Source organism: Hirundo rustica, chromosome 15 (genome assembly GCF_015227805.2).
Source record: "Hirundo rustica isolate bHirRus1 chromosome 15, bHirRus1.pri.v3, whole genome shotgun sequence".
Taxonomy (NCBI): domain Eukaryota; kingdom Metazoa; phylum Chordata; class Aves; order Passeriformes; family Hirundinidae; genus Hirundo; species Hirundo rustica.
Window position 1 is genome coordinate 2,918,542 of NC_053464.1, and position 18,925 is coordinate 2,937,466.

Here is an 18,925-nt window from a genome sequence, read left to right on the forward strand (position 1 = left end):
GCTTCTAATCTTTTCAATGTATTTTGCTGAGCATGTAATTAAATGAGCATGACCCTGCAGTTTTTGTTGTGAATGCTTCCTGTTTTATAATTGTGATGATCTGAGGGATGTAATTTAGGGGTCCTTAATTTTACATAATTGGTGGTACTCCAGGTACAGCAATCTAGTCACAATTTACAATGCTTTAATAACTGAGGAGTTAAATATATCTGTATTTGGAGAAACATTTTGGGGGTGTGCCATTTGAAGACTGTATTAACTTCTGTTTCTGCTCTTCAAGGTTTTCGGATGTCATCCTGGCAACAATTTTGGCTACCAAGTCAGATATGTGTGGCAAAAAGTTTGAATTGAAGATTGATAATGTTCGCTTTGTTGGCCATCCCACGTTGCTCCAGCATGCCCTCGGGCAGGTACGGCGTGAGATCCCCTCTGGGCACCTGCCTTCCTCACCAACTGCCTGGCTTTAGTGAGGAAACCTGCAGTTCAGAACGTGCAGCTTGGCTTTTGATCCTGGCTTTACCTCCTGACCTCCAAGCTGTCTTCTACTTACTTTGGAGTCAGTGGAGTGAGTGGCAAACTGAGGGAGCTGTCAGTGATCACAGAAACTCTTCTGGCTACTGTAGGGAAGCAGTGTGAGTAAAGAGAAGCAAAACTGGCACTCCAGCTCAAAAAGCTGTTTCTCACTATTTTAGTTACTGCAAGTTAGCTTTTAGCAGCTCTAATTAGTGTGGCAGTTAAAAAAACACCGCCAAAAACCTTCACAAATGCTAAAAGCTGCGTCAGCCTTGCTTGGCTTTTAACTTTTCCTGAGGCTGAAGATGATCCACAAGACTTAGCATACGCAGGATGTTGAAAGAGATCTAAAATTTCCTTGTGGACCAAGTCAGGCTGCTGTTTGCATTGAGACCTTCTTCCATGGCCTGTGTTTTAGGTGCTTAGAATGAGAGCAGTTTGCTACCGGAGCTATGTAAAAGGCCCTGCTTAAATCCAGGAAAGAATTCACATACTTCTGTGTTCCAAATATTTCCTGTCCTGTTCCCTCTTCCTGATCAACTGTAGGAGTGACCTAGGCTTTGGCAATTTCTGAATCCAACGCCCATTCCTGTCACTGAACTGCTTTGGTCTCATTTTTCATCAAATATGCTAAGTCATTCCTTTTTTCAGGGGAAAAGTCTGCTTGCCAATTCTATCCTGCTTTGTAGCTATAATTAGAGGTGGAAACAGCTTGCTGGTAAGTGCTGCTTGATATTTAGGGGACCAGACTGCTTTAATCCCAGTGAGGAGCTGGCCGAAAGCATCAAAAGATGCTACTTTGGGAACTCAGTTGTGAGTCTACAGGAAATGTCATGGAGGATCACCAAGACTCAGTCCTGAAAAGGTTAAACTGTCTTGGAAGACAGGATTCAAGTGTGCCCAAGATGTGCAAATCCATCAGCAGCCCCAGACAAGGCAAGTGGTGTACCAGGCCCAGGGGGCTGTATTGGGACCCCAGCCAGGAGCAGAAGGAGACAGGACAAGGGTGGGATGTACTTGACCAAGGGTCTGTCCAGGAGGCAGGCACAGCTCCAAGGTCCATCCTGGAGACAGGCACAGCTCCAGGCCCTGGGCTCCCTTTGGTGTCCTCAAGGCTCTGACAGCAGTGGCTGTTCTACCTCAGATAATTTTTCTTTATTTTACTAATCTCGTCCGAAAGGCCCAACTTCCTAAATGTGCTGCGAACGAGGTTGAAAATTTGTATTTGCATTTTCTTCACCGGTTATTATTGTACATTCTTTCCAGTCAGTCTAATCCTAATTGCATGAAATGTCACTTCATTTCCATTTGTCTAAATAAAATTGCATCCGGGCAAATAAACGAAGTTACAAAGAGCTGTAAACACTTTTTTTGTTACTTCTGAAGGTTCTTCTTTTTGGGTGTGTCTTATCACCTCAGGAGGCACCCCAGAACTTTCTAGAGTCCAGAATCTCCTAGATGTGGCAGCCATCTCTGCTGGTTTGTGTCAGTCTAAATCTGGGAGCCTCCTGCAGCTAGGAGGAAGCCAGATGGAGCTGCTTTTCCATGGAGCTCCGGCAGTGTCTGGAGTAACCCAGCAACCTCTGCTTGGTGTTTCCTCAGAGTTCATACTGCAGTAAATTAATCCACAGGACAGCTCAGCAAATTCTTACTCCCATAAGATTCAGGAGTTACAAGAGCACAAGCATTTAATCCTGTGTGCCAGATTGCTTTTTATGTAGCAATGTTCTGAATTCTTCAAATTCCTTCAGGATTTTCTTTTCCAGCTCGGTCTTCTTCTTTATTTCTGGACATGAGATGATATGAAATCTAACCTGCATCCCAGCTGATGTTATTGGTGGTAGTTTCTCTGATTTTAAGGAAGGAAAGGATCAGTCCTTACACTTGGAAATTCACGAGACATCTTGGAACCTGTAACTCCGGAACAGATAAACACAGTGAACTGCCTTTACCACTCTCCCATCACTGCCTTTCTGACAGAATGTAATTTTCACTTTAGGGAGAAAAAAGAAAAAAAGAAAAAGAAACAACCAAACAAAAACAACTAAAATATGTATCACCTCTTAGTTTTCTAAATTTTGAGACTCCTGAGCGGAAGCAGTCAGATTTTGGAGATCAGTACCGAGCAGTTCACTGCTGGTGCTTGGAACCTGTGGGGAAGGGCAGATGCTGCTCTGTGTTTGCCCTGCCTCAGGTGCTGCACATATTTTGGGTAGAGACCAACTATTGTTTAGCCTGACAGGTTCCAGCTGTTTGCACTTGGGATTGGGTGGGTGTTGAGTAGGGAGCTGCAGGGGAGGTGGGAATGCCCTCTGCATTTTGTGCTCCATCTTGTGGCGACGCATGCTCCCTTTGGAGTTGTTGGTCTGGCTGTGCAAATTCCACTTGCTTGTCTCAGCTCCAGCTGTTTCTTCTCACTGGAAAGTTTGAATCTGCCTTAGGGATGGAGCTATCTGCTAAAAAGAGAGTAGAGGGGCTGGATAATGTGTTTGAAATCCTGCAGGAAGGAAAAGATCAAACCTTTTATTTTAGTACTGCTGTTCTAGAGCATATCTTGTCTGATAAAAGCAGCAGCTTGTAACAGGATGCAATTTGAATGGGGATTTTAGGAAAGGAAGGAATAGGTGTGGCCTGAGATGAGAAATCTGTGGAATTCTGTTGACAGTGTATCTGACAGTTGTGCTAAAAATTTTAAACCTAATGTCCCTAATGATGCTAAATGTAATAAGGACACTAAGAGTGCTGTCTAAACTGACACTCATTTCCATGCTTGTGACCAAAAGGCTTTGCTTTAAGTCTTAACAGCTGCTCAGCAAAGGCAATGTTGTAGAGTAACAGTTACACTCCAATAAATAACAAAATCATAGTTCTATTTTTTTGCAAGTCATATTTGATGTTATAAATTGATTTGTCTGCTCTCTTTTCTCAGCTTGTTATTTAACTAGGGATTTTTAAAATTTTTTTATTACTTTCCCTTTGTTACTGTCTCCAACTGACACTAGCTGATGGGATTTTCTAAAAAATATTTTTCAGGTATCCAAAACTGACCCCTCACCAAAGAGAGAGATGCCCACCATGATTCTGTTCAACGTGGTGTTTGCACTAAGGGTAAGGACTGTCTTCATTCCATCTGCCAGTGGGATGTGCTGTGGGTGCATGAGAGAATGCAGTAGGCTCACACTTGTTTTATGATTAATGGCCAGGGTTTGAAAGCTGCCTCCTCTCAGCAGTGAGGTCACTGTAAAGGGAAAGTGCCAGGGAGCAGCAGCTGAGCAGCTCAATGAGGAGAAGGTTCAAGTGAAGAATAAAGAGGTTTCAATGCTCAGCAAAAACATGGAACAAATACGTAGTTTCTGCCTGGAATTTTTTTCAGGCTTCCTCTATTAATTAGATGCTGGTGTTAAGGGATCCTGGCTTGGCTAATTAGGTGTATAAAGCCCTAGAAATTTCATTATGGGCAAGCATTACTTGATTTCTGAGCTCTGGCTTTCTTTTCCCAGTCCACAGGTTGTTTAAAAATAAAAGAGGAAGCTGGAATAGTTGTCTTTATGGAAATGGTTGATTTTTGCTCGACTGGATGTAATGTCATTATTTAAAAACCTCCAGCTCCCTGCTTGTGAAAGGAACTTTTTTTTCTTTTCAGCGCTAGTACTTTTCTTACCACTGGCTTTGCAGTGGTGACATGGACATGGCCCCAGCCTGCATGCGTTGTCCTCAGATAAGGAGCAAGGTTTCACACAAGACAATTACCTGAATCAAGCAAGAAATTGTTTACAGGGCTCTGCTGGGAATCCAGTGTTCCTGTGCTTTAGGACACTCTTGGGTCAGGGAGTGCTGAATTTGCAATGGAGGAGTTGATTTTAGATTTCACATGTTAAGAGATGTTGTTTTGATGAACTGTTAAAGCCCTGTTTGCTTGCAGGGAAGTGTGTGTAGATGCACTTGCTGTCACACACATGGATGCACACCAAGCCATGTGGCAGCAGAAGTGTTGAAACCAATGCTCTTTCATTCACAGTGAAGGCTAGCCCACATTTTTCTGGAATCTAATTTCTAGTGCTTCTAGGAAAACTTGCTTTCTTTGCCCTTCAGCCATGTGATGATACTGGTGTAATTGTGTGTGTGATGCAGCACTAAATCCATTTGCCAAATGAGACACTCTTAGTTCACAGGGAGCACTCCGGTTTCTGGAAAGTGTTGGGCAAGAAGCAAGTGGAAATTTTTTCCTAGGATGGAGTAGTGCAGTGCAGGAGGTGGGTGGAGGCCCTCAGAGATAAAGATGTGTCCATCTGCAGCGGGCAGACAGAGCAGGCAAAGGCCCAAGTGTGATAATCAGCACTGATCCTGCTGTCTTTGAGCTTCAGGGCTACCAACGTGGCATGACTCAGCAAGAACAGCAGTAAAAAAACCTGATGAGTCATGGTTTGCTGATTTCTGGGCCAAGTGGTCACTTGCCAGAACTTTAAATTCCTTTAAATGTCTTAACAAACATGCAGCAGCTGCTGACTCATGCTGGAGCTACTGAATTTCCCCTCACCCCCCTTGGCAGCTGTACTGACGTGATAGATTTTTCCAGCACTTTCTTTCTGGGACTTTCATAAATGCAGTGTTAGTAATAAGCCATATTTGTGAGTTTTTTGGGAGCGTAGATCCAAATTAGTTTAGATTTGGGATGAAAGTTGGTTACAAGCTGGTAATTGGTACCTAGTTTTACTGCCTTGTCAGTACACAGGGCAAACACCAGTGTGGCAACAGGGAGTGAGTGGGACATGTTAGGGGCACTGCAGCCCTTGTGCTGCCAGTGAGTTCAACCTCAACATTGGGATGTTCTGTCTTCTCAAACAGCTTGACACTTTCTTGTCTCACTGTGTGGAGTTCTTCGCTCTCTGCTAGTAGAATGCCCATTAACAGGTGGAAAAACAAACCAGATTGCAACATCCTGCCCCAGGTGTGGTGTTCCTTTGATGCACGCAGACAAGCTTAGAAATCCAAATTACATTTGGACATCTCTGAGCTTCTGCTTGGTTCCCGGTAGAGAAAACTGTTCTTTTTCCAGTTGAGAGGCTGATTTTCGGTATCAATGGAAAACCATTGGCTGTTCCCATCGTCAGTGGAGTTCCACGTGCCCGTGGCTCAGTGGCTGCTCGTGTTCCCCGCAGGCCAACGCGGACCCGTCGGTGATCAGCTGCCTGCACAACCTGTCGCGCAGGATCGCCATCGTCCTGCAGCACGAGGAGCGCCGCTGCCAGTACCTCACCCGCGAGGCCAAGCTCATCCTGGCCATCCAGGACGAGGTGTCTGCCATGTCAGAGAGTGAGTGCTTTGAGCAGCAGTGGCTCTGTCCAGGAGCGCTCCCTCAGAGAGGTGCTGGTTGTGCCTTCTTGCTTCTTTTGTGCCTGGGATTACTGAGAACAAGTTTGGGTGCTCTGTAGCATTCTGACAGCTTTCCCCTGCATTTCGCCTCAGCCAAGTTCACTGTCCCTATGCAGAGATGTCAGTTTTGGAGGTGAAGTGGTTTCTTTGCTAGTTAAGTTCAACACAGTCCCTGGAGACTGTGCACTGAGCTATCATGTTTGCCTCTCCCTGTCAGACTGGCATGGAAGAGCTCCTGTGTGGCCTGGCTTCACCCAATCTAGAGCAAGTTTTGCATGCTTTGATGCTGTCTGCTGAGTCACCAGACTCCTTATGTGGAAGCTTTACTCTTACATGCTGTTACCTGGCTAGCAAACAGTTACAGAGCATTTTTATAGATTGTCCTTGGAAAATGTGCTATAACAATATGCACTATTTAAGGTGAACTCTGACAGTGATGTATCATCTTGCTGCAAACATTAAAAATTAAAGCTAACATCTAGAAAAACAAAGCATTTAAAGTCATCATTTGTCAGGCTTGGTTATATGTGCTTAACTGAGTTGAAGTTTAGCAGAAGTTGGCAATAATTCACTGTTTTTATCTTAACGTGTAGCCTGAGTTATTGCAAAAGCTTTGAAAATAATAGTAGATTAAAATGGTACAAATTCTGTCCCTAAGATACAGGTTGATACCGAGTGGGGAAAGAGGAAACTCTTTGCTTTGAAGTCAGTTATTTGCTTTCTTATTTTCAATCTTTCCATAGCCACAGAAGGGCCCCAGTCACCTTTTCATCACATCCTACCCAAGTGCAAACTGGCCAGAGATCTCAAAGAGACATATGACAGGTAAGTTGAATTTAGTCCCAGCTCAGAGTATGCTGTTTCTCACTGAAATCTCTTGCCTTTGTTCCTGAGTACACTATCCAATTCCACATGCTGTTAATCATTGGGATTTGGGTTTTAAACCAGACAGAGCAATGGGAAGCCTGACAGTCAGGTGAAATGTTTGCAGAACTGCTATCCTAATCACTACCTTGGTCTGTCTTTGGTATCTTGTTCTTAAAAGTTGGTGATGTCTGTCACAGCTTTAAGAACAATTTTTTTCTTCCTTAGCACAGGGGCACCTAATAACAAGTGAACTGTAGAACTGACAAGTGTCATAACAGGGATATCACAGCCCTGGGGAAATGCTCTAAGCCTGCAGCTGAGGGAAAAGTGCTGCAGGAGCACTGATGACAAGTCAGGTACTGCCCTGGCCCCATTTGTACATGCCTGGACAGCAAATTTGGATGAGATGCTGAGACTTCCAGCAGAATGGAAAGTGTAACATGCTGTTTCTTGACTGGGTTGGAAATTCTGGCAAGGGTTTCAAAGCAGTGTGTGGCTGGTGTTGAACTTGAGCAGGAGCCTGTGCCTGTCAGTGCTGCCTCCTGGGGCACAGAGGCTCCTCCAGCCAGAAAATGTGCTTTGCAAAAGGCCTGGACAGAGGGACAGAACCTCTGTGTGTGTGGAAGATGCTGTGCCCCTTGCTTGGGGTGTTTGTTGGGGATTCAGGGAATCAGGCTGGAGTTCCTCAGGGAAGCCTTTATCCCCACTGGGTTGTGGCTTCCCGTGTACAAAGGGGATCAGAGCCCTGTAAGGTGAGGCACCGGGAGCCTAAATAATATCATGGCTTCAAAGAGCATCAGAAAACTTCTGCTAAGCTGCTTGTTGTGTTCAAGAGCTGTGAATTTTGTCTTGTTTGAAGGAATGTGGTATATGGTTCCACACACCTTGCACAAAACCTGTACTAAACTTTTAAGTAAGGCAGTTTTTAGGCAGCCTGTAATTCTAATATTCCAATTACACTTTTCTGTTCCTCTAGGGCTATGTATTTATGACTGGGCAAACCCTGGTCGCTGTTTCCAAATATTTTAGGGACACAGTGACATCTTGTGGCATTTAGCTGTGACTGTAGCAACACAGAGCCCGAGCTCATGGGTTGTGCTGATATGAGCTTTCCCAGAGACGAGGAATAGACAGATCGTGGAGAAATACACTTGGGTGCTGCCCCCAGCTGTAAAACAAAGCAGTTTCTCCCTCATTTAGGCATTGGGAATGGGGAAGAAGTGGTGCAAGTTGGATTTTGACACTTTCGTATGACACGGTCAAAAGCAAATGTAAGAAATAAGGTGTTGAGAAAAATCTGAAGTGCCTGTGTGCTTGATTGGAAAGTTGTACTTGAAAAGGAGCTGACAGTGTTGTTGGATGATAAGGAGATGCTCTGCAGGGTTTTTCTATTAATACTTCATATGAGAGCATAGGAAATATCCTTGTTATACCTGCAGTCAGATCAGCTGAGAGGAGCTGCAGCACCTTGCCAGGCAGGCATAGATTTAAAATTATTTTTTAGTAAGGTAGAAGAAGGGTTCTTGAAATACAATTTTTTCTGCAAGTCCAGGATGAATTAATTATTCCTGTGTGGCAGCAGCTCTGGAGTGAAGTCTGTGTGGTCTTCCGTGAAGTGAGGGTTAGTCATAAGTGACATGGGGTTACAAAAAAGCGCAGATAGACAAGAATGCATAAAATAAATCTTGTCTGTAAGATAGGCACCAATCCTGCTCACAGTTGTAAAACTCCTGCTGTAATGATAGTTTATCCAGTTTGGACACCACATTTCAAGAGGGATTTAGGCCACCTAGAGAGTGTGGAGGAGTGTGAATGACCTCAGAGGGAAGATGGAAAGATTTGCTCCGTTGCTTTTAAAGGAGAAAGGACTGCTGGGAAGGGTAAACCTTCAGATGCATGCAGTGACAATGTGCTGTTCTAAATTTACAGACTTCTGGCATAGCCTTTGGCTGTAGGAGAACAGCCAGTGGAGTGGAGAGAGCACTTTGAATTGCAGATGGAGCTCAGCTCTCCGTTTGAGATTTGCTCCCGCCAGCATTTCCAAGTGCCTGCTGATTTCTGCAATTCCAGCCCAATTTCCAGGGTTGCTCCAGAGGTGCTGTCGAGCCCTTGGCTTCCTGTAGATGGTGCTGAGGTATTTCAGGCAAGACCCAACATGTCCCTGAGCAAGTTGGTTTGTGCAAAACCACAAGTAGAGGAATATTCTTGTCATTCAAAGTGTTCCTTGGTTTTGAATGAGCTGCCTGTGTTCCATGAGGCAGAATCAGTACCCAGGACATCTTGACTAGACATGGAGTGGTATTACACTGACAGCTCAGAGGCTTTCAGCATCTACTTCCAGGAACATTCTGTCTGTGATGGGGAGAACTAGAATGTTTCCTTTTGATTAATTCAGAAAATTGAGAATCTTCATTCATCTTGTCCCCAAACTGAAGCATTGCTGTGGAACAGAAAGCAATGTTTTTTAGACCCAAGAAAAGTTTTCAGGACTTCCAGTGCTGAAAAACTTACTGGTGTTACAATATGTGTCTCTTTTAAGGAGCTTTCACATAGTTTTATCTGCAACTGCAGATAATGTGTGAGCTTGATACTTACTAACTGCCTGTCTGATTCTAGCAAACTTCTCTTAGCTTTGCAATGGAATAAAAGTGAAAGTATGGAGAGGTTTTTTGGGGGGGTTTGGATTGTTTGTCTCTTCTTTTTAATGCAGAAAGAGCCTTTATAATTTTTTAGCCTAGTGGGACTTGAACTGATTGGTAGATCTATCCCATCTCAGCAACTCAGGGAATAATTCTGTCAGACTTAATGAATTATTAGACGTGAGACTTAATGAATCATTAGATGTGATTTCTGTGGCTGTGCTGTAAAATATCATCCAACTACAGTTATTTAGCAAAAGACAGCCCTTTGTCCTTTATAAGGAAATGTGAAATCATTTCAAAGCTCTGAGTAGTCACAACCTCTAGGAACAACAAACTCCAAAGCTACAAGCTCACCTCCACTGCACTCAAAAACATGGAGTTAATTTCTGATATAAACAGGATTGATATGATTGATATGATAAGATATGAGGTGTGTACATGGAAAATTTTGTAACTTTTTTATAAATGTGAAGCGGGATTTCTTTGTTCTGCCAATAGTTCTGGAAAAGGCTGCAGTTCTGGGAGATACGGGCAGACTTTCGGGTTCTCATTTTGGGGCAGTAGCTCACAGTTCAGGACACAGCAGGATAGAGCAGAAGAGCAGTGATAGTCCCTAAAATATTCCCTGGCTTCCTGCAGCTCTGGAGGGGTTTCTGTACATTCAGCAGCTTTCAGCTGATCTCACTTCCCGGAATTAGCCCACAATCCTGTGAGCCAGAGTAAATATTTAACAACCACAGCATCCTCTGATAAGGAGGTCCATGGCTTAACTATTTTCTGTGTTTCTTTCTATTTCTTCTGAACTTTGCTCCTTCTTGGATCGTGAGATGTCTCATGGGCCTTATGATGGAGAGACGTTAAACAGCTTTTTCCTGTGTGTCTCTCCCTGTCTCAGTTTTAAACTCTGTTATCTGATCATCCTGATCCTTGCTCTTGTGTCCCTCAAACCGCTCATCAGGTGTTATCAAACCAGAGATAAACAACAAAAAAAAAGTGTAAATGAAGTTTTTATGGAATAAAATGTTTTGGAGGGTTTAATATCCTATTGCCTGAATCTTGGTGTCTGTATTGGGGGCATTATTTAACTCTGCTGTCTGGATAAAGGCAGTTGCAAGTGTTGCTGCTGGAGGGTGTAGCTTGTTCCTTGTCAAATTACAGAGACTTAAATTATTTTCCATCCAAGGAGGGGCAGGTGAAGGAGAAATTGTGTGCATAAAGCTATAATGAAGGCTGGAAATTGTACAGCTGAATGCAAATGCAGAAGAATGAAATTAAGATCCACATCAGAACTGAAAATCTGGTTTTCTTGTTGTCTTTAATTCTAGGCTCTTGTTGTATAGTGCACTGTAGACCAAATTATTCTGTGGAGAGTGTAATTATGTAATTAAAGCTTTTGCCTTAGCGTACTTGGAAGAAAGAAAGGAACCCACCGAATCTTTGTCTGAATGTTAAACTCTGCAGGGAAAACGTCCCTGCAAGTGTTTCATGCTTTCACGTATCTCTGCTGCTCTCAGATAACCTGTTTTTACAACCCCAAGAGCTTCCAGGTGGTCTCTGAACTCGCTTGTCCCATTCCTTTGTTGCCATGTTTCCCCTTGTGAGGATTTGGCCTGGGAGATGATGTGGATAACCACAGCTTCAGCCCTTTTCCCTGATGTATTTTGAGGGAATCCAGCTTTATCTGTCAGTTGTTTTGTGGTGGGATAAGCAGTGTTACTGGAGCTGCAGCGTTTAACGAACTAAACCAGAGGTGTTTGTGCTCTGCATGTTCCTTCAGGGCTGGGAGCCTCTGAGCAGATGAGAGCTGGTGGGGCCAGAGAGACTCTGGATTCACCTCTCAGTTCCTCTTGGAAAGAGGAAAACACACAGTATCTGCTCCATTTTCAGCTTGAAAAATCAGCATTTTCCAGAGTTCAATGCATGATTTGAGAACAAAACCTTTTGAAAAGTGCTGTCTGCAGTGAGATGTTCCCCAATGAGTCTGATCATGTATGAGGTGGGAGGGGATGGTGTTTGCTCCCTCACCACTCTCTTGTGGTTTGGTGAGTAGCTGCACCAGCAGCCAAAGCTACCCAATGTTTTTGTTTAAAGCTGGAATTTCAGCTCCCTCCAAACTCTCTACACAGCCAGATGAGCTTGGAAAAGAGCATGCTGGTTTGTGACCTGCAGTTGAATGCTGGTTATAAATGGTTAAATCACCACGTAAACACTTTTCCAAGATGTGTTTTTAATCCCGGCTGTTCCTGGCATGTTTTGTAACCTGTTTTGTGTAGAGGGGGAAATTCATAGCAGTTATTTACACAAAAGTCAACTTGTGAGTCTCAACACACTTTGAATTTAAATTCAAGCTGGAATTTTCAGCATGCAAACTTTGAAATCTTATTTTAAGCCAAAAAGCTTTGTTTGGGAAGAAAGTTTAAAGACTAAAGAGCATTGAGAAATTCAGTTTTCTGGTATAGACAAGATTAGCTGTTGCTTGAGATTGATCAGCAAGTTTTTGTGTTCCTAACTCATGAAGAGGTGTGGTGGGCCCTGTTGCTTCCTCCCAGCACAGCTGTTCCTAGGCCAGCATTCCCTGCCCATGGAATGGGAATACTGTGAGGGTTTGCAGGGTGGTGGTGGCTTAGCTCCTTATGGTACATTACCCATTTTAAATAAATGTAGTTCCCTCCTGAGGTGTATTCCACCTCTGGTCTAGATTTGCAGATTTCTGTAAAAGCACCTGAATGATGTTCCTGGCTCTAATCTCTAGCTTTTCTGGGTTTTTTTTTCAGTAAAAGAGGCTTATTGTTGCTTTCAGGCTGAGCACCAGGGGTCAGATTTATTGTCTTTATTATTCCTGAGAAATCCATCACTTCTACACCAGTCCTGTTTGGAGTCAGCTTAAGGGTTTAGCTCAGTCCCTGTGGTTTCCTAGAAGGAAGAACCCATGTAACAGGCACGTTTGTGATTTCATGTGACAAGCAGGAACAGGTTAGTAAGGAAACAAACAACCTAAGCAGAACCAAAGGAGGCTGTTATTGTGGAAATATGCTGCTTGGAACAGCCCTTACCCAGTACAGACATCCTCTTTTCTTTTTCCTTGGAGGGGAAGATGGAAATTGGAGGTGAAAACAGTTCAGTTTTTCAGTTCCGAGTTCATCTTTGCCCTTTGCACTTTTGCCCTAGAGAATTTTCCTTTGCCTTGCAGTAGGTCTTGAATAAACTTCTTTAACTTGAGGCATTGCTGCAATGTTAAGGGCAGAGGGAGCAGAAGGTCAGTGGTGGCCTTGCAGATCTCCCTCAAAATGCTGGAGGGGATGGTGCTCTGTAAGTCCAAGAGCAGGAGGCCGTTGCAGTTCAGTCAGCTGGTCCTCAGCCAGCCTGGGAACACACAGGGTGCATTCAGCCTGTTCCTGTCCTTGTCTGATTTCTGTGCAGGGGTGACCCTGGCCCACTGTTTTAATTTGTGATACAGGATAAATGCTCTATGGATTTATTGCCTTCTTCTTTTAGTCTCTGCACGACAGGGGTGGTTCGTTTACACATCAACAACTGGCTGGAAGTGAGTTTTTGCCTTCCTCACAAAATCCACTATGTTGCCACCAACTTCATACCCCCAGAAGCAATTGAGAGGAGTCTGAAATCTATCAGGTAAGAGCCAGCTCTGCCCCTCAGGGTGTGGCCAGTCCTTGCTCCTGTTCCAAGGGTGATGCTGCAGATGTCTGAGGTGGCACAGGCAGGGGATGGTGTGACTGGGCTGGGGAGGAGCAGGGCCCTGGGCTCAGACTGGGCTCTCTGGTGCTGCTGGATTCATGGTGGTGGGAAGCCACGGCCTCAGTGTTCACTTTAGATGGTTGTACTGAGGGGATGCTGCAAGAGTGGCCTGCACTGTTTGCAGCCAAGAATTGTGTGTTCATTTTAATCTGTTGACCCAGAAGTAACTGCTTTTGGAAGAAGGAGAGCCCAGGTCCTCTGATACCTTATTTCCTGTGTTTATTTACCCGCAAAAGTAACAAACTTCTGCTTTCTTCCTTTCTTCTGTTCCATTCGGTATTTCAGTAATGCAGATGAGCAGTTTTCAGACTTGTTCTCAATTGTGTCTTTTTTTCCTTGTCACCGGGGTATCCAGTTACCATATAACCCTTTGTCTCCTTTTTATGGGGAGTGTCTTATGCTGTGACATAAAAACAAGCTTATTTTGAACCCAGTTAGAGCGAAAGGATGATATTAGAAATTCCTTTTTTACCATTACATTGACCCCAGGTATCTTGGTGTGGGAATAACAAAGCCTTCAGGAAAAGCTGCAGTTTAATGTGCAAATGTATTCTATTTTTCTGCAGGCCTTACCATGCCTTATTACTTTTAAATGATGAGAAGTCATTGCTTAATGAGCTCCCGTTGGACTGCTCTCCTGCCCTGGTGAGAGTAATTAAAACTACCTCTGCTGTGAAGAATTTGCAGCAACTGGCTCAAGATGCTGACTTGGCATTGCTGCAGGTACGGGGAGCTGTCAGCAGCTGCTGAGAGCCTTTTAAATCACCAGGTGTTTTCTCCTGTGTGCTCCTGCTTTGTGGGACAGGAGCGCGGCAGCTCCCTCGGTGTGAGCAGAGAGCAGGGAGAAAGTACCAGCCCCGGAGCCTGGGGAAAGGCTGGAGAAACAAAGGCAGGGTGCAGGGGCTGCTGGGCAGCCCTGCAGCCACATCCTGTCTCGGGTGGGAGTCCCCATCCCCGGGGTCTCTAGTCCTCACCACTGCTCAGGACAAGTCCATTAAAACAGGCTGATGAAAAACTTCTCTTCAAACTGTGAGCACCTCCAGGGCCTCTCTGACCAGCATCAGTGAAACCCTTCTCATATCTGATGGGAATTCCCATTGTTCTCCTTGTGCATGCTGCCTCAGGGCCTGTCCCTGTGTCCCTCTGAGGAGAGTGGCTCTGACTTCTCTGTGCCTCCTGTTTGGTAGTTAGAACCAGAGCAAACTGTACTCCTGACTGACACCACAGTGGCCTGTCTTGTCCTGCCGCGTTGATGTCTACATGCAGATGGAGCACCCAAAATGCAAGTGGATGTTTACAGCTGCCATGGCCAAATACCTTGCTTCCCCTGGAGCTGCCAAGATCTTTTCTGCCAAAGCCTTGTGAATGCCTGTACAAACCTTCCCATCCATTTCCCTTAGTCCATGGAAGTCATGGGAAGAAGATTTAGTTTAGGCTTGGGCAAAGATGTTGAGCCAGTGTCCCCAAGCCAGCAGCTCCTTCCAAATGCCTTTCCAGTAGGGACAACCAGCTCTCAAACCTGGATTGCTGGAGGTGACGCGACGAGCCCTTGGAAAGGGAAGTTTGTGCCAGTGGAGGGATGAGACTCTGGCACTCACAGGAGTTGTGAAGCCACTGAGAGACCCCTGTGGAGGACAGTGATCATTTGGGATGATTATATGAGATGATCCCAGAGTGGGAAGGGCCACTCCATGCTCCTGAGGGTTGATCCAGACCCAGGGGCACAGCCTGTGCTCTGTGTGATGGGAAACACAGCTCATCATCACGTGTTCTCCTGTTCATAGGTCAGTGCCTTCTCTTGTTCCAAGGGAAAGGTCCTGCTTTGTAATAAAACTCCAGGTCTCCCTGCAGTGGTCTGTGGTGTTACTTGGCTATGGGATGAACTCTGGAAATTCCCTACTGCTTCTGTAGTTTTGTTCTCCACAAAAAAGCACAGTTAAATGCATCTAATGATACAGGCTGGATTTTATGTCTTGTAGACACTACTTATGTGGCTTTTCCAGAGCCATTAGCAACCGCTGACTTGTTTAACACATTAAAATACTTTGTGTAGCTCATTACTGAAATACCTCCATGCAGTAAATAGGCAATGTTGGTTTCCTTTATGTTTCTGTCATAGTAGGAGCTGATTCTTCTGTTTTTCATGTATTTTATTTTTCATGTATAACACAATGAATTTTTTGCATAAAGAAAAATAGTTTTTGGGGGCATGAAAAGGAACTAAACTTGCATTGATAGAGTTTGAAGGAATTCCTTTGAGGCAGGAAATACTAAGTTGCTTAGAAATGTGAAGTGAATCTCTGGAAATTAATAACCTTGTCAAATGCTTTTTGATCTGCCACATGTTATATTAAACCATGAATTTATTCTGAAGGCAGGGTGAAAGGATGGAACATTTTTCTTTCATTTCAGCTCAAACAAGACTTTTTTTGTTGTTGTATGGAACGCTTGCTGAGAGTTTGTATATTGATTTTACTCTCCTAATTTTCCCCTGTTTTCTCAATACAGGTTTTCCAGCTTGCAGCACATCTTGTTTACTGGGGCAAAGCAATTATTATTTATCCTCTTTGTGAAAACAATGTCTACATGCTTTCTCCAAACGCCAGTGTCTGCCTGTAAGTAGAAGGAAAATGTGTTGGTGGCAGCACAGTGCTGAGGAGTGCAAATGCGCTTTCCTTCCCTGGCTGGATACAGAGTGGGATCTTTCTTCATGAATTTGTTGAGACTGCAAAACACAAACCATTGCATGAGCCTGAACTTGCACAGCCAGTGTGGGCAGGGAGGAGCAGCAGAGCAGATCGATATTCCTCTGTGGTGGTGAGGGCCCTGGAAGCAATATTTACCCTGTGGAGTTGCTCTCAGTGTTTTTAGTACTCCTGCTCACTGAATGTCCAACGTGGGAACACTCACAAACCAAAATACTTTGTGATTAAGTTAAATGCGTGGTTTATAGGGCTCTTTGTGTAGCTGGCACACCTGACCTGAATCAAAAGCAGCAAAAGTTGCTATTGTGTTGTTTCATGTGCTGCCATTCCACACTGTGTGCCTTGTCACAGACAGAAAGCAGCACGGCCATTTGGAGAGCGGGCAGAGCCACTGCAAGGAAGATGTGGAGGCAGGGGTGGGTATTTCTGCTCTGCTGAAGGTTGGCAGCCCTTCCTCTGTTGGATTTTGAGATGCCTTTTGACTCTGTGTTGGAACTCAGTTATAGGAAAATAGTTTTAAATCAAAACTTTGGTGATGGAAATATAAAAATACGACTGGAAGGGACCTTGAGGTCGTTCAGCAACAACTGTGCCTGTGTCAAACATGGCAGTGCTGTTCTTGAAGACCTTTGGAGATGGAAATGCTAAGACAGACAGTTTTCCTGATATTTAACTTGATTATCCTTTACTTCTGTTCAGTCATATTTCTTGTCCTGTCAGCACGGGGAGGGGGCACAGCCACACCTGCAGCTGCAGTTGGCACGTTCAGAGGTCATGTGTGTATCCTGCCCAGCCCTGCCCAAGCTCTGTCCCTTTGATCAGAAGCTGCACAGGTCTGGGCACCTTATTGCTTTCATTCTCCTCCTCTGGATTCCCTCCACACCTTGAATAAAATGCTGGAGCTGAATGTGAGGCTGAGGTGAAAGTGCATGAGCTTCTGGCTGGCTTCTGCAGGACACAACATGCCATCAACTATGCTCAGGGGCTTTCTAGATCACAGGGAATACTACACTTGGGAACTGGCACTTCTGCAATGCTTAATTGGATCAAAGTTACCCCAAACAGCCCTGCAGAGCTGACCTGTGCCTTTGCCTCTCTCCTGCAGTTACTCTCCCCTGGCAGATGCCTTCTCCTGTCAGTTCCGGGGTCACAACCTGCCCTCCATGCTGGCCAAGTTCTCCCTCCCGGTGTCCCTCTCCGAGTTCAAGAACCCGCTGGCACCGCCTGTGCAGGAGGTGAGCTGGGCCCTGCCCAACAGCTCCTTGTTCTGCTCACAAGGGATGGTGAGCACTCGGTCAGGAACCTGCTGTTGCACATTTACAAGTCCCCAATTACTGTGTTTCCAGCCTTATGATTTATTGCTTCATGTCCTCGTGCCAAAAAGCTGTGGGGATGTTCAAGGTGAGAGAATGCTCTGTGCTGGCAAAGCACAGTCCTAAAAGAAGTATTAGAATGTTTCTTTTCATGGAGTGATGTGGTAGGGAAAACTGAAACTCAGTTTGTTCTGTTCCAAACTGTCATTAGTTGGTAGGGCTGAATCAAGTTTGTGGATTCCTCACAATCACATTTGATTTTATTCTATTCCATCTGCTCCAAGTTCACAATCTGTTTTTAAAAGCAATTGCTGTGAAACTGGAATTGTTTAAAGGTTTTTGGAGGAAGTAGGCTCAGCATGGGGTCAGCAGAAGTCCATGTGTCACTGCATTAGTTTCTTAGTGTTCAGATCTGTGTTAATAAAATATGGATTTGGGATTTGTGACCTGTTCTGCTTGTGCATCGATCACGGCTTGTGGCATTTCTGGGAGCTGCTGGAACACAGCAAGGAGCTCAGTAACGTGAGGTCTCCTGGCTGACATTGTTCTGTTCCCAGATGGAGGAGCCTGGACCTCTGACCATAGCTCAGTGTGGCAAAGGAAGCAGAGGCAGAGTTCTTTGGCTGCTTTCTCGTGGTGTTCGTTTCTGGCCTTCAGACTTGGGTGCCTTGGTGGCTCCATGGGTTCAGCTCCTGCTCAGTTACAGAGAAGATTTCCATCACCTGTGCACTCCAGCACAGCTGTGGGGGAGAATTGGCTGTAATTACAGCTTGGCAGAGATGATGATCAGAGATAAAGATAAGGAATGATGCAGGTCTAATCCCAGCAGCGTGTACTGGTCAGCTCCACCTTGGGAGGCAGGGGAAGAGCAGGACTCCACTGTAGTTACAGAAAAATAAGTGTCCCGAAAATTGAAGCTGAAGTCATAGCATTAAATTTATTCTAACTGCAGTAGCTTCAGGAGACATTCTCAGTAATCCTTTTAAAATTAATTACTTGCCTTAATACTTCTCCTTCAATATTTCTGGTTGTTCTCAGACGTCCTACTTTTGTTTGAAATACATAAATAAAGTCTGCCACTTACTGCTGCAGTTGTGCCTTGAAACAAGGGTGTGATAAATGTTTGCCAGAGTTGATGGAGTGCTAAAGTGTTTTTTCAGAGTGTGTCCCTTCCCTCTGCTGCTCACCTGTCTGTGATGGGGTCCTAAGGGTCAGCAGCACAGCTTGCTTTCATCATCCTTTCAGCCTTATTGGAAGGATGAAGGATGATGCTGTGAAAAGCTGTGGCTTTTTGATAAAGCAAAGTGTGGCAGTTCTTAGGGGAGTTTAGATTAGAGCGCGTTTTTATGTATTTTCATATCAGTACATTTTCTTCTACTTTGATTTACCTATGTAGGACTTGTATTATTTTTTTGTCTTTCAAGACACGTGACTCCAATCCCTGCCCTGAAGTGGTCAGGCTCCAGTTGTAATTAACCGAGATCTAATCAATATAGCAAATAATCTAATGAAAAGTGGGTGGGTTTTTTTCTGCTGTGCTGTGATAAAAGCTGTTGTACTCTGAACTGTAAATATTGTCAAAATGTATTCGCTTTGCCTTTGAAAAAAATTACCAGAGGTGGGACTTCTCTCTGTAGTTTTGTTGTTTGTGTGCACAGGAGGGAATGTGAGGGTTTTTTAGCTTTAAAGGTTTCCAGTGGTTTTCTGTTATCTCGTGCTTTTCATCAGGCTGAGGGCACTGTCTGCTCCTGAAGGT

At 44.5% G+C, this 18,925-nt stretch overlaps 1 protein-coding gene across 5 annotated transcripts in view; it reads left to right on the plus strand.

Moving 5' to 3' along the window:
- NPRL3 (NPR3 like, GATOR1 complex subunit) overlaps window positions 1-18,925 on the plus strand; it is a 42,158-nt gene that overhangs the window by 10,074 nt on the left and 13,159 nt on the right. For 2 of the 5 annotated variants that reach the window (XM_040078849.2, XM_040078851.2), the window contains 8 exons: window positions 281-410; window positions 3,547-3,621; window positions 5,673-5,877; window positions 6,630-6,711; window positions 12,891-13,028; window positions 13,718-13,874; window positions 15,660-15,766; window positions 16,962-17,091. In XM_040078849.2, coding sequence (XP_039934783.1) covers window positions 281-410; window positions 3,547-3,621; window positions 5,673-5,877; window positions 6,630-6,711; window positions 12,891-13,028; window positions 13,718-13,874; window positions 15,660-15,766; window positions 16,962-17,091 — 1,024 coding nt within the window. Of the gene's footprint in view, window positions 1-280; window positions 411-2,871; window positions 2,933-3,545; window positions 3,622-5,672; window positions 5,878-6,629; window positions 6,712-12,890; window positions 13,029-13,717; window positions 13,875-15,659; window positions 15,767-16,961; window positions 17,092-18,925 lie in introns of those variants that run through there. The other 3 variants (XM_040078854.2, XM_040078850.2, XM_058422558.1) reach the window with 2 other exon arrangements.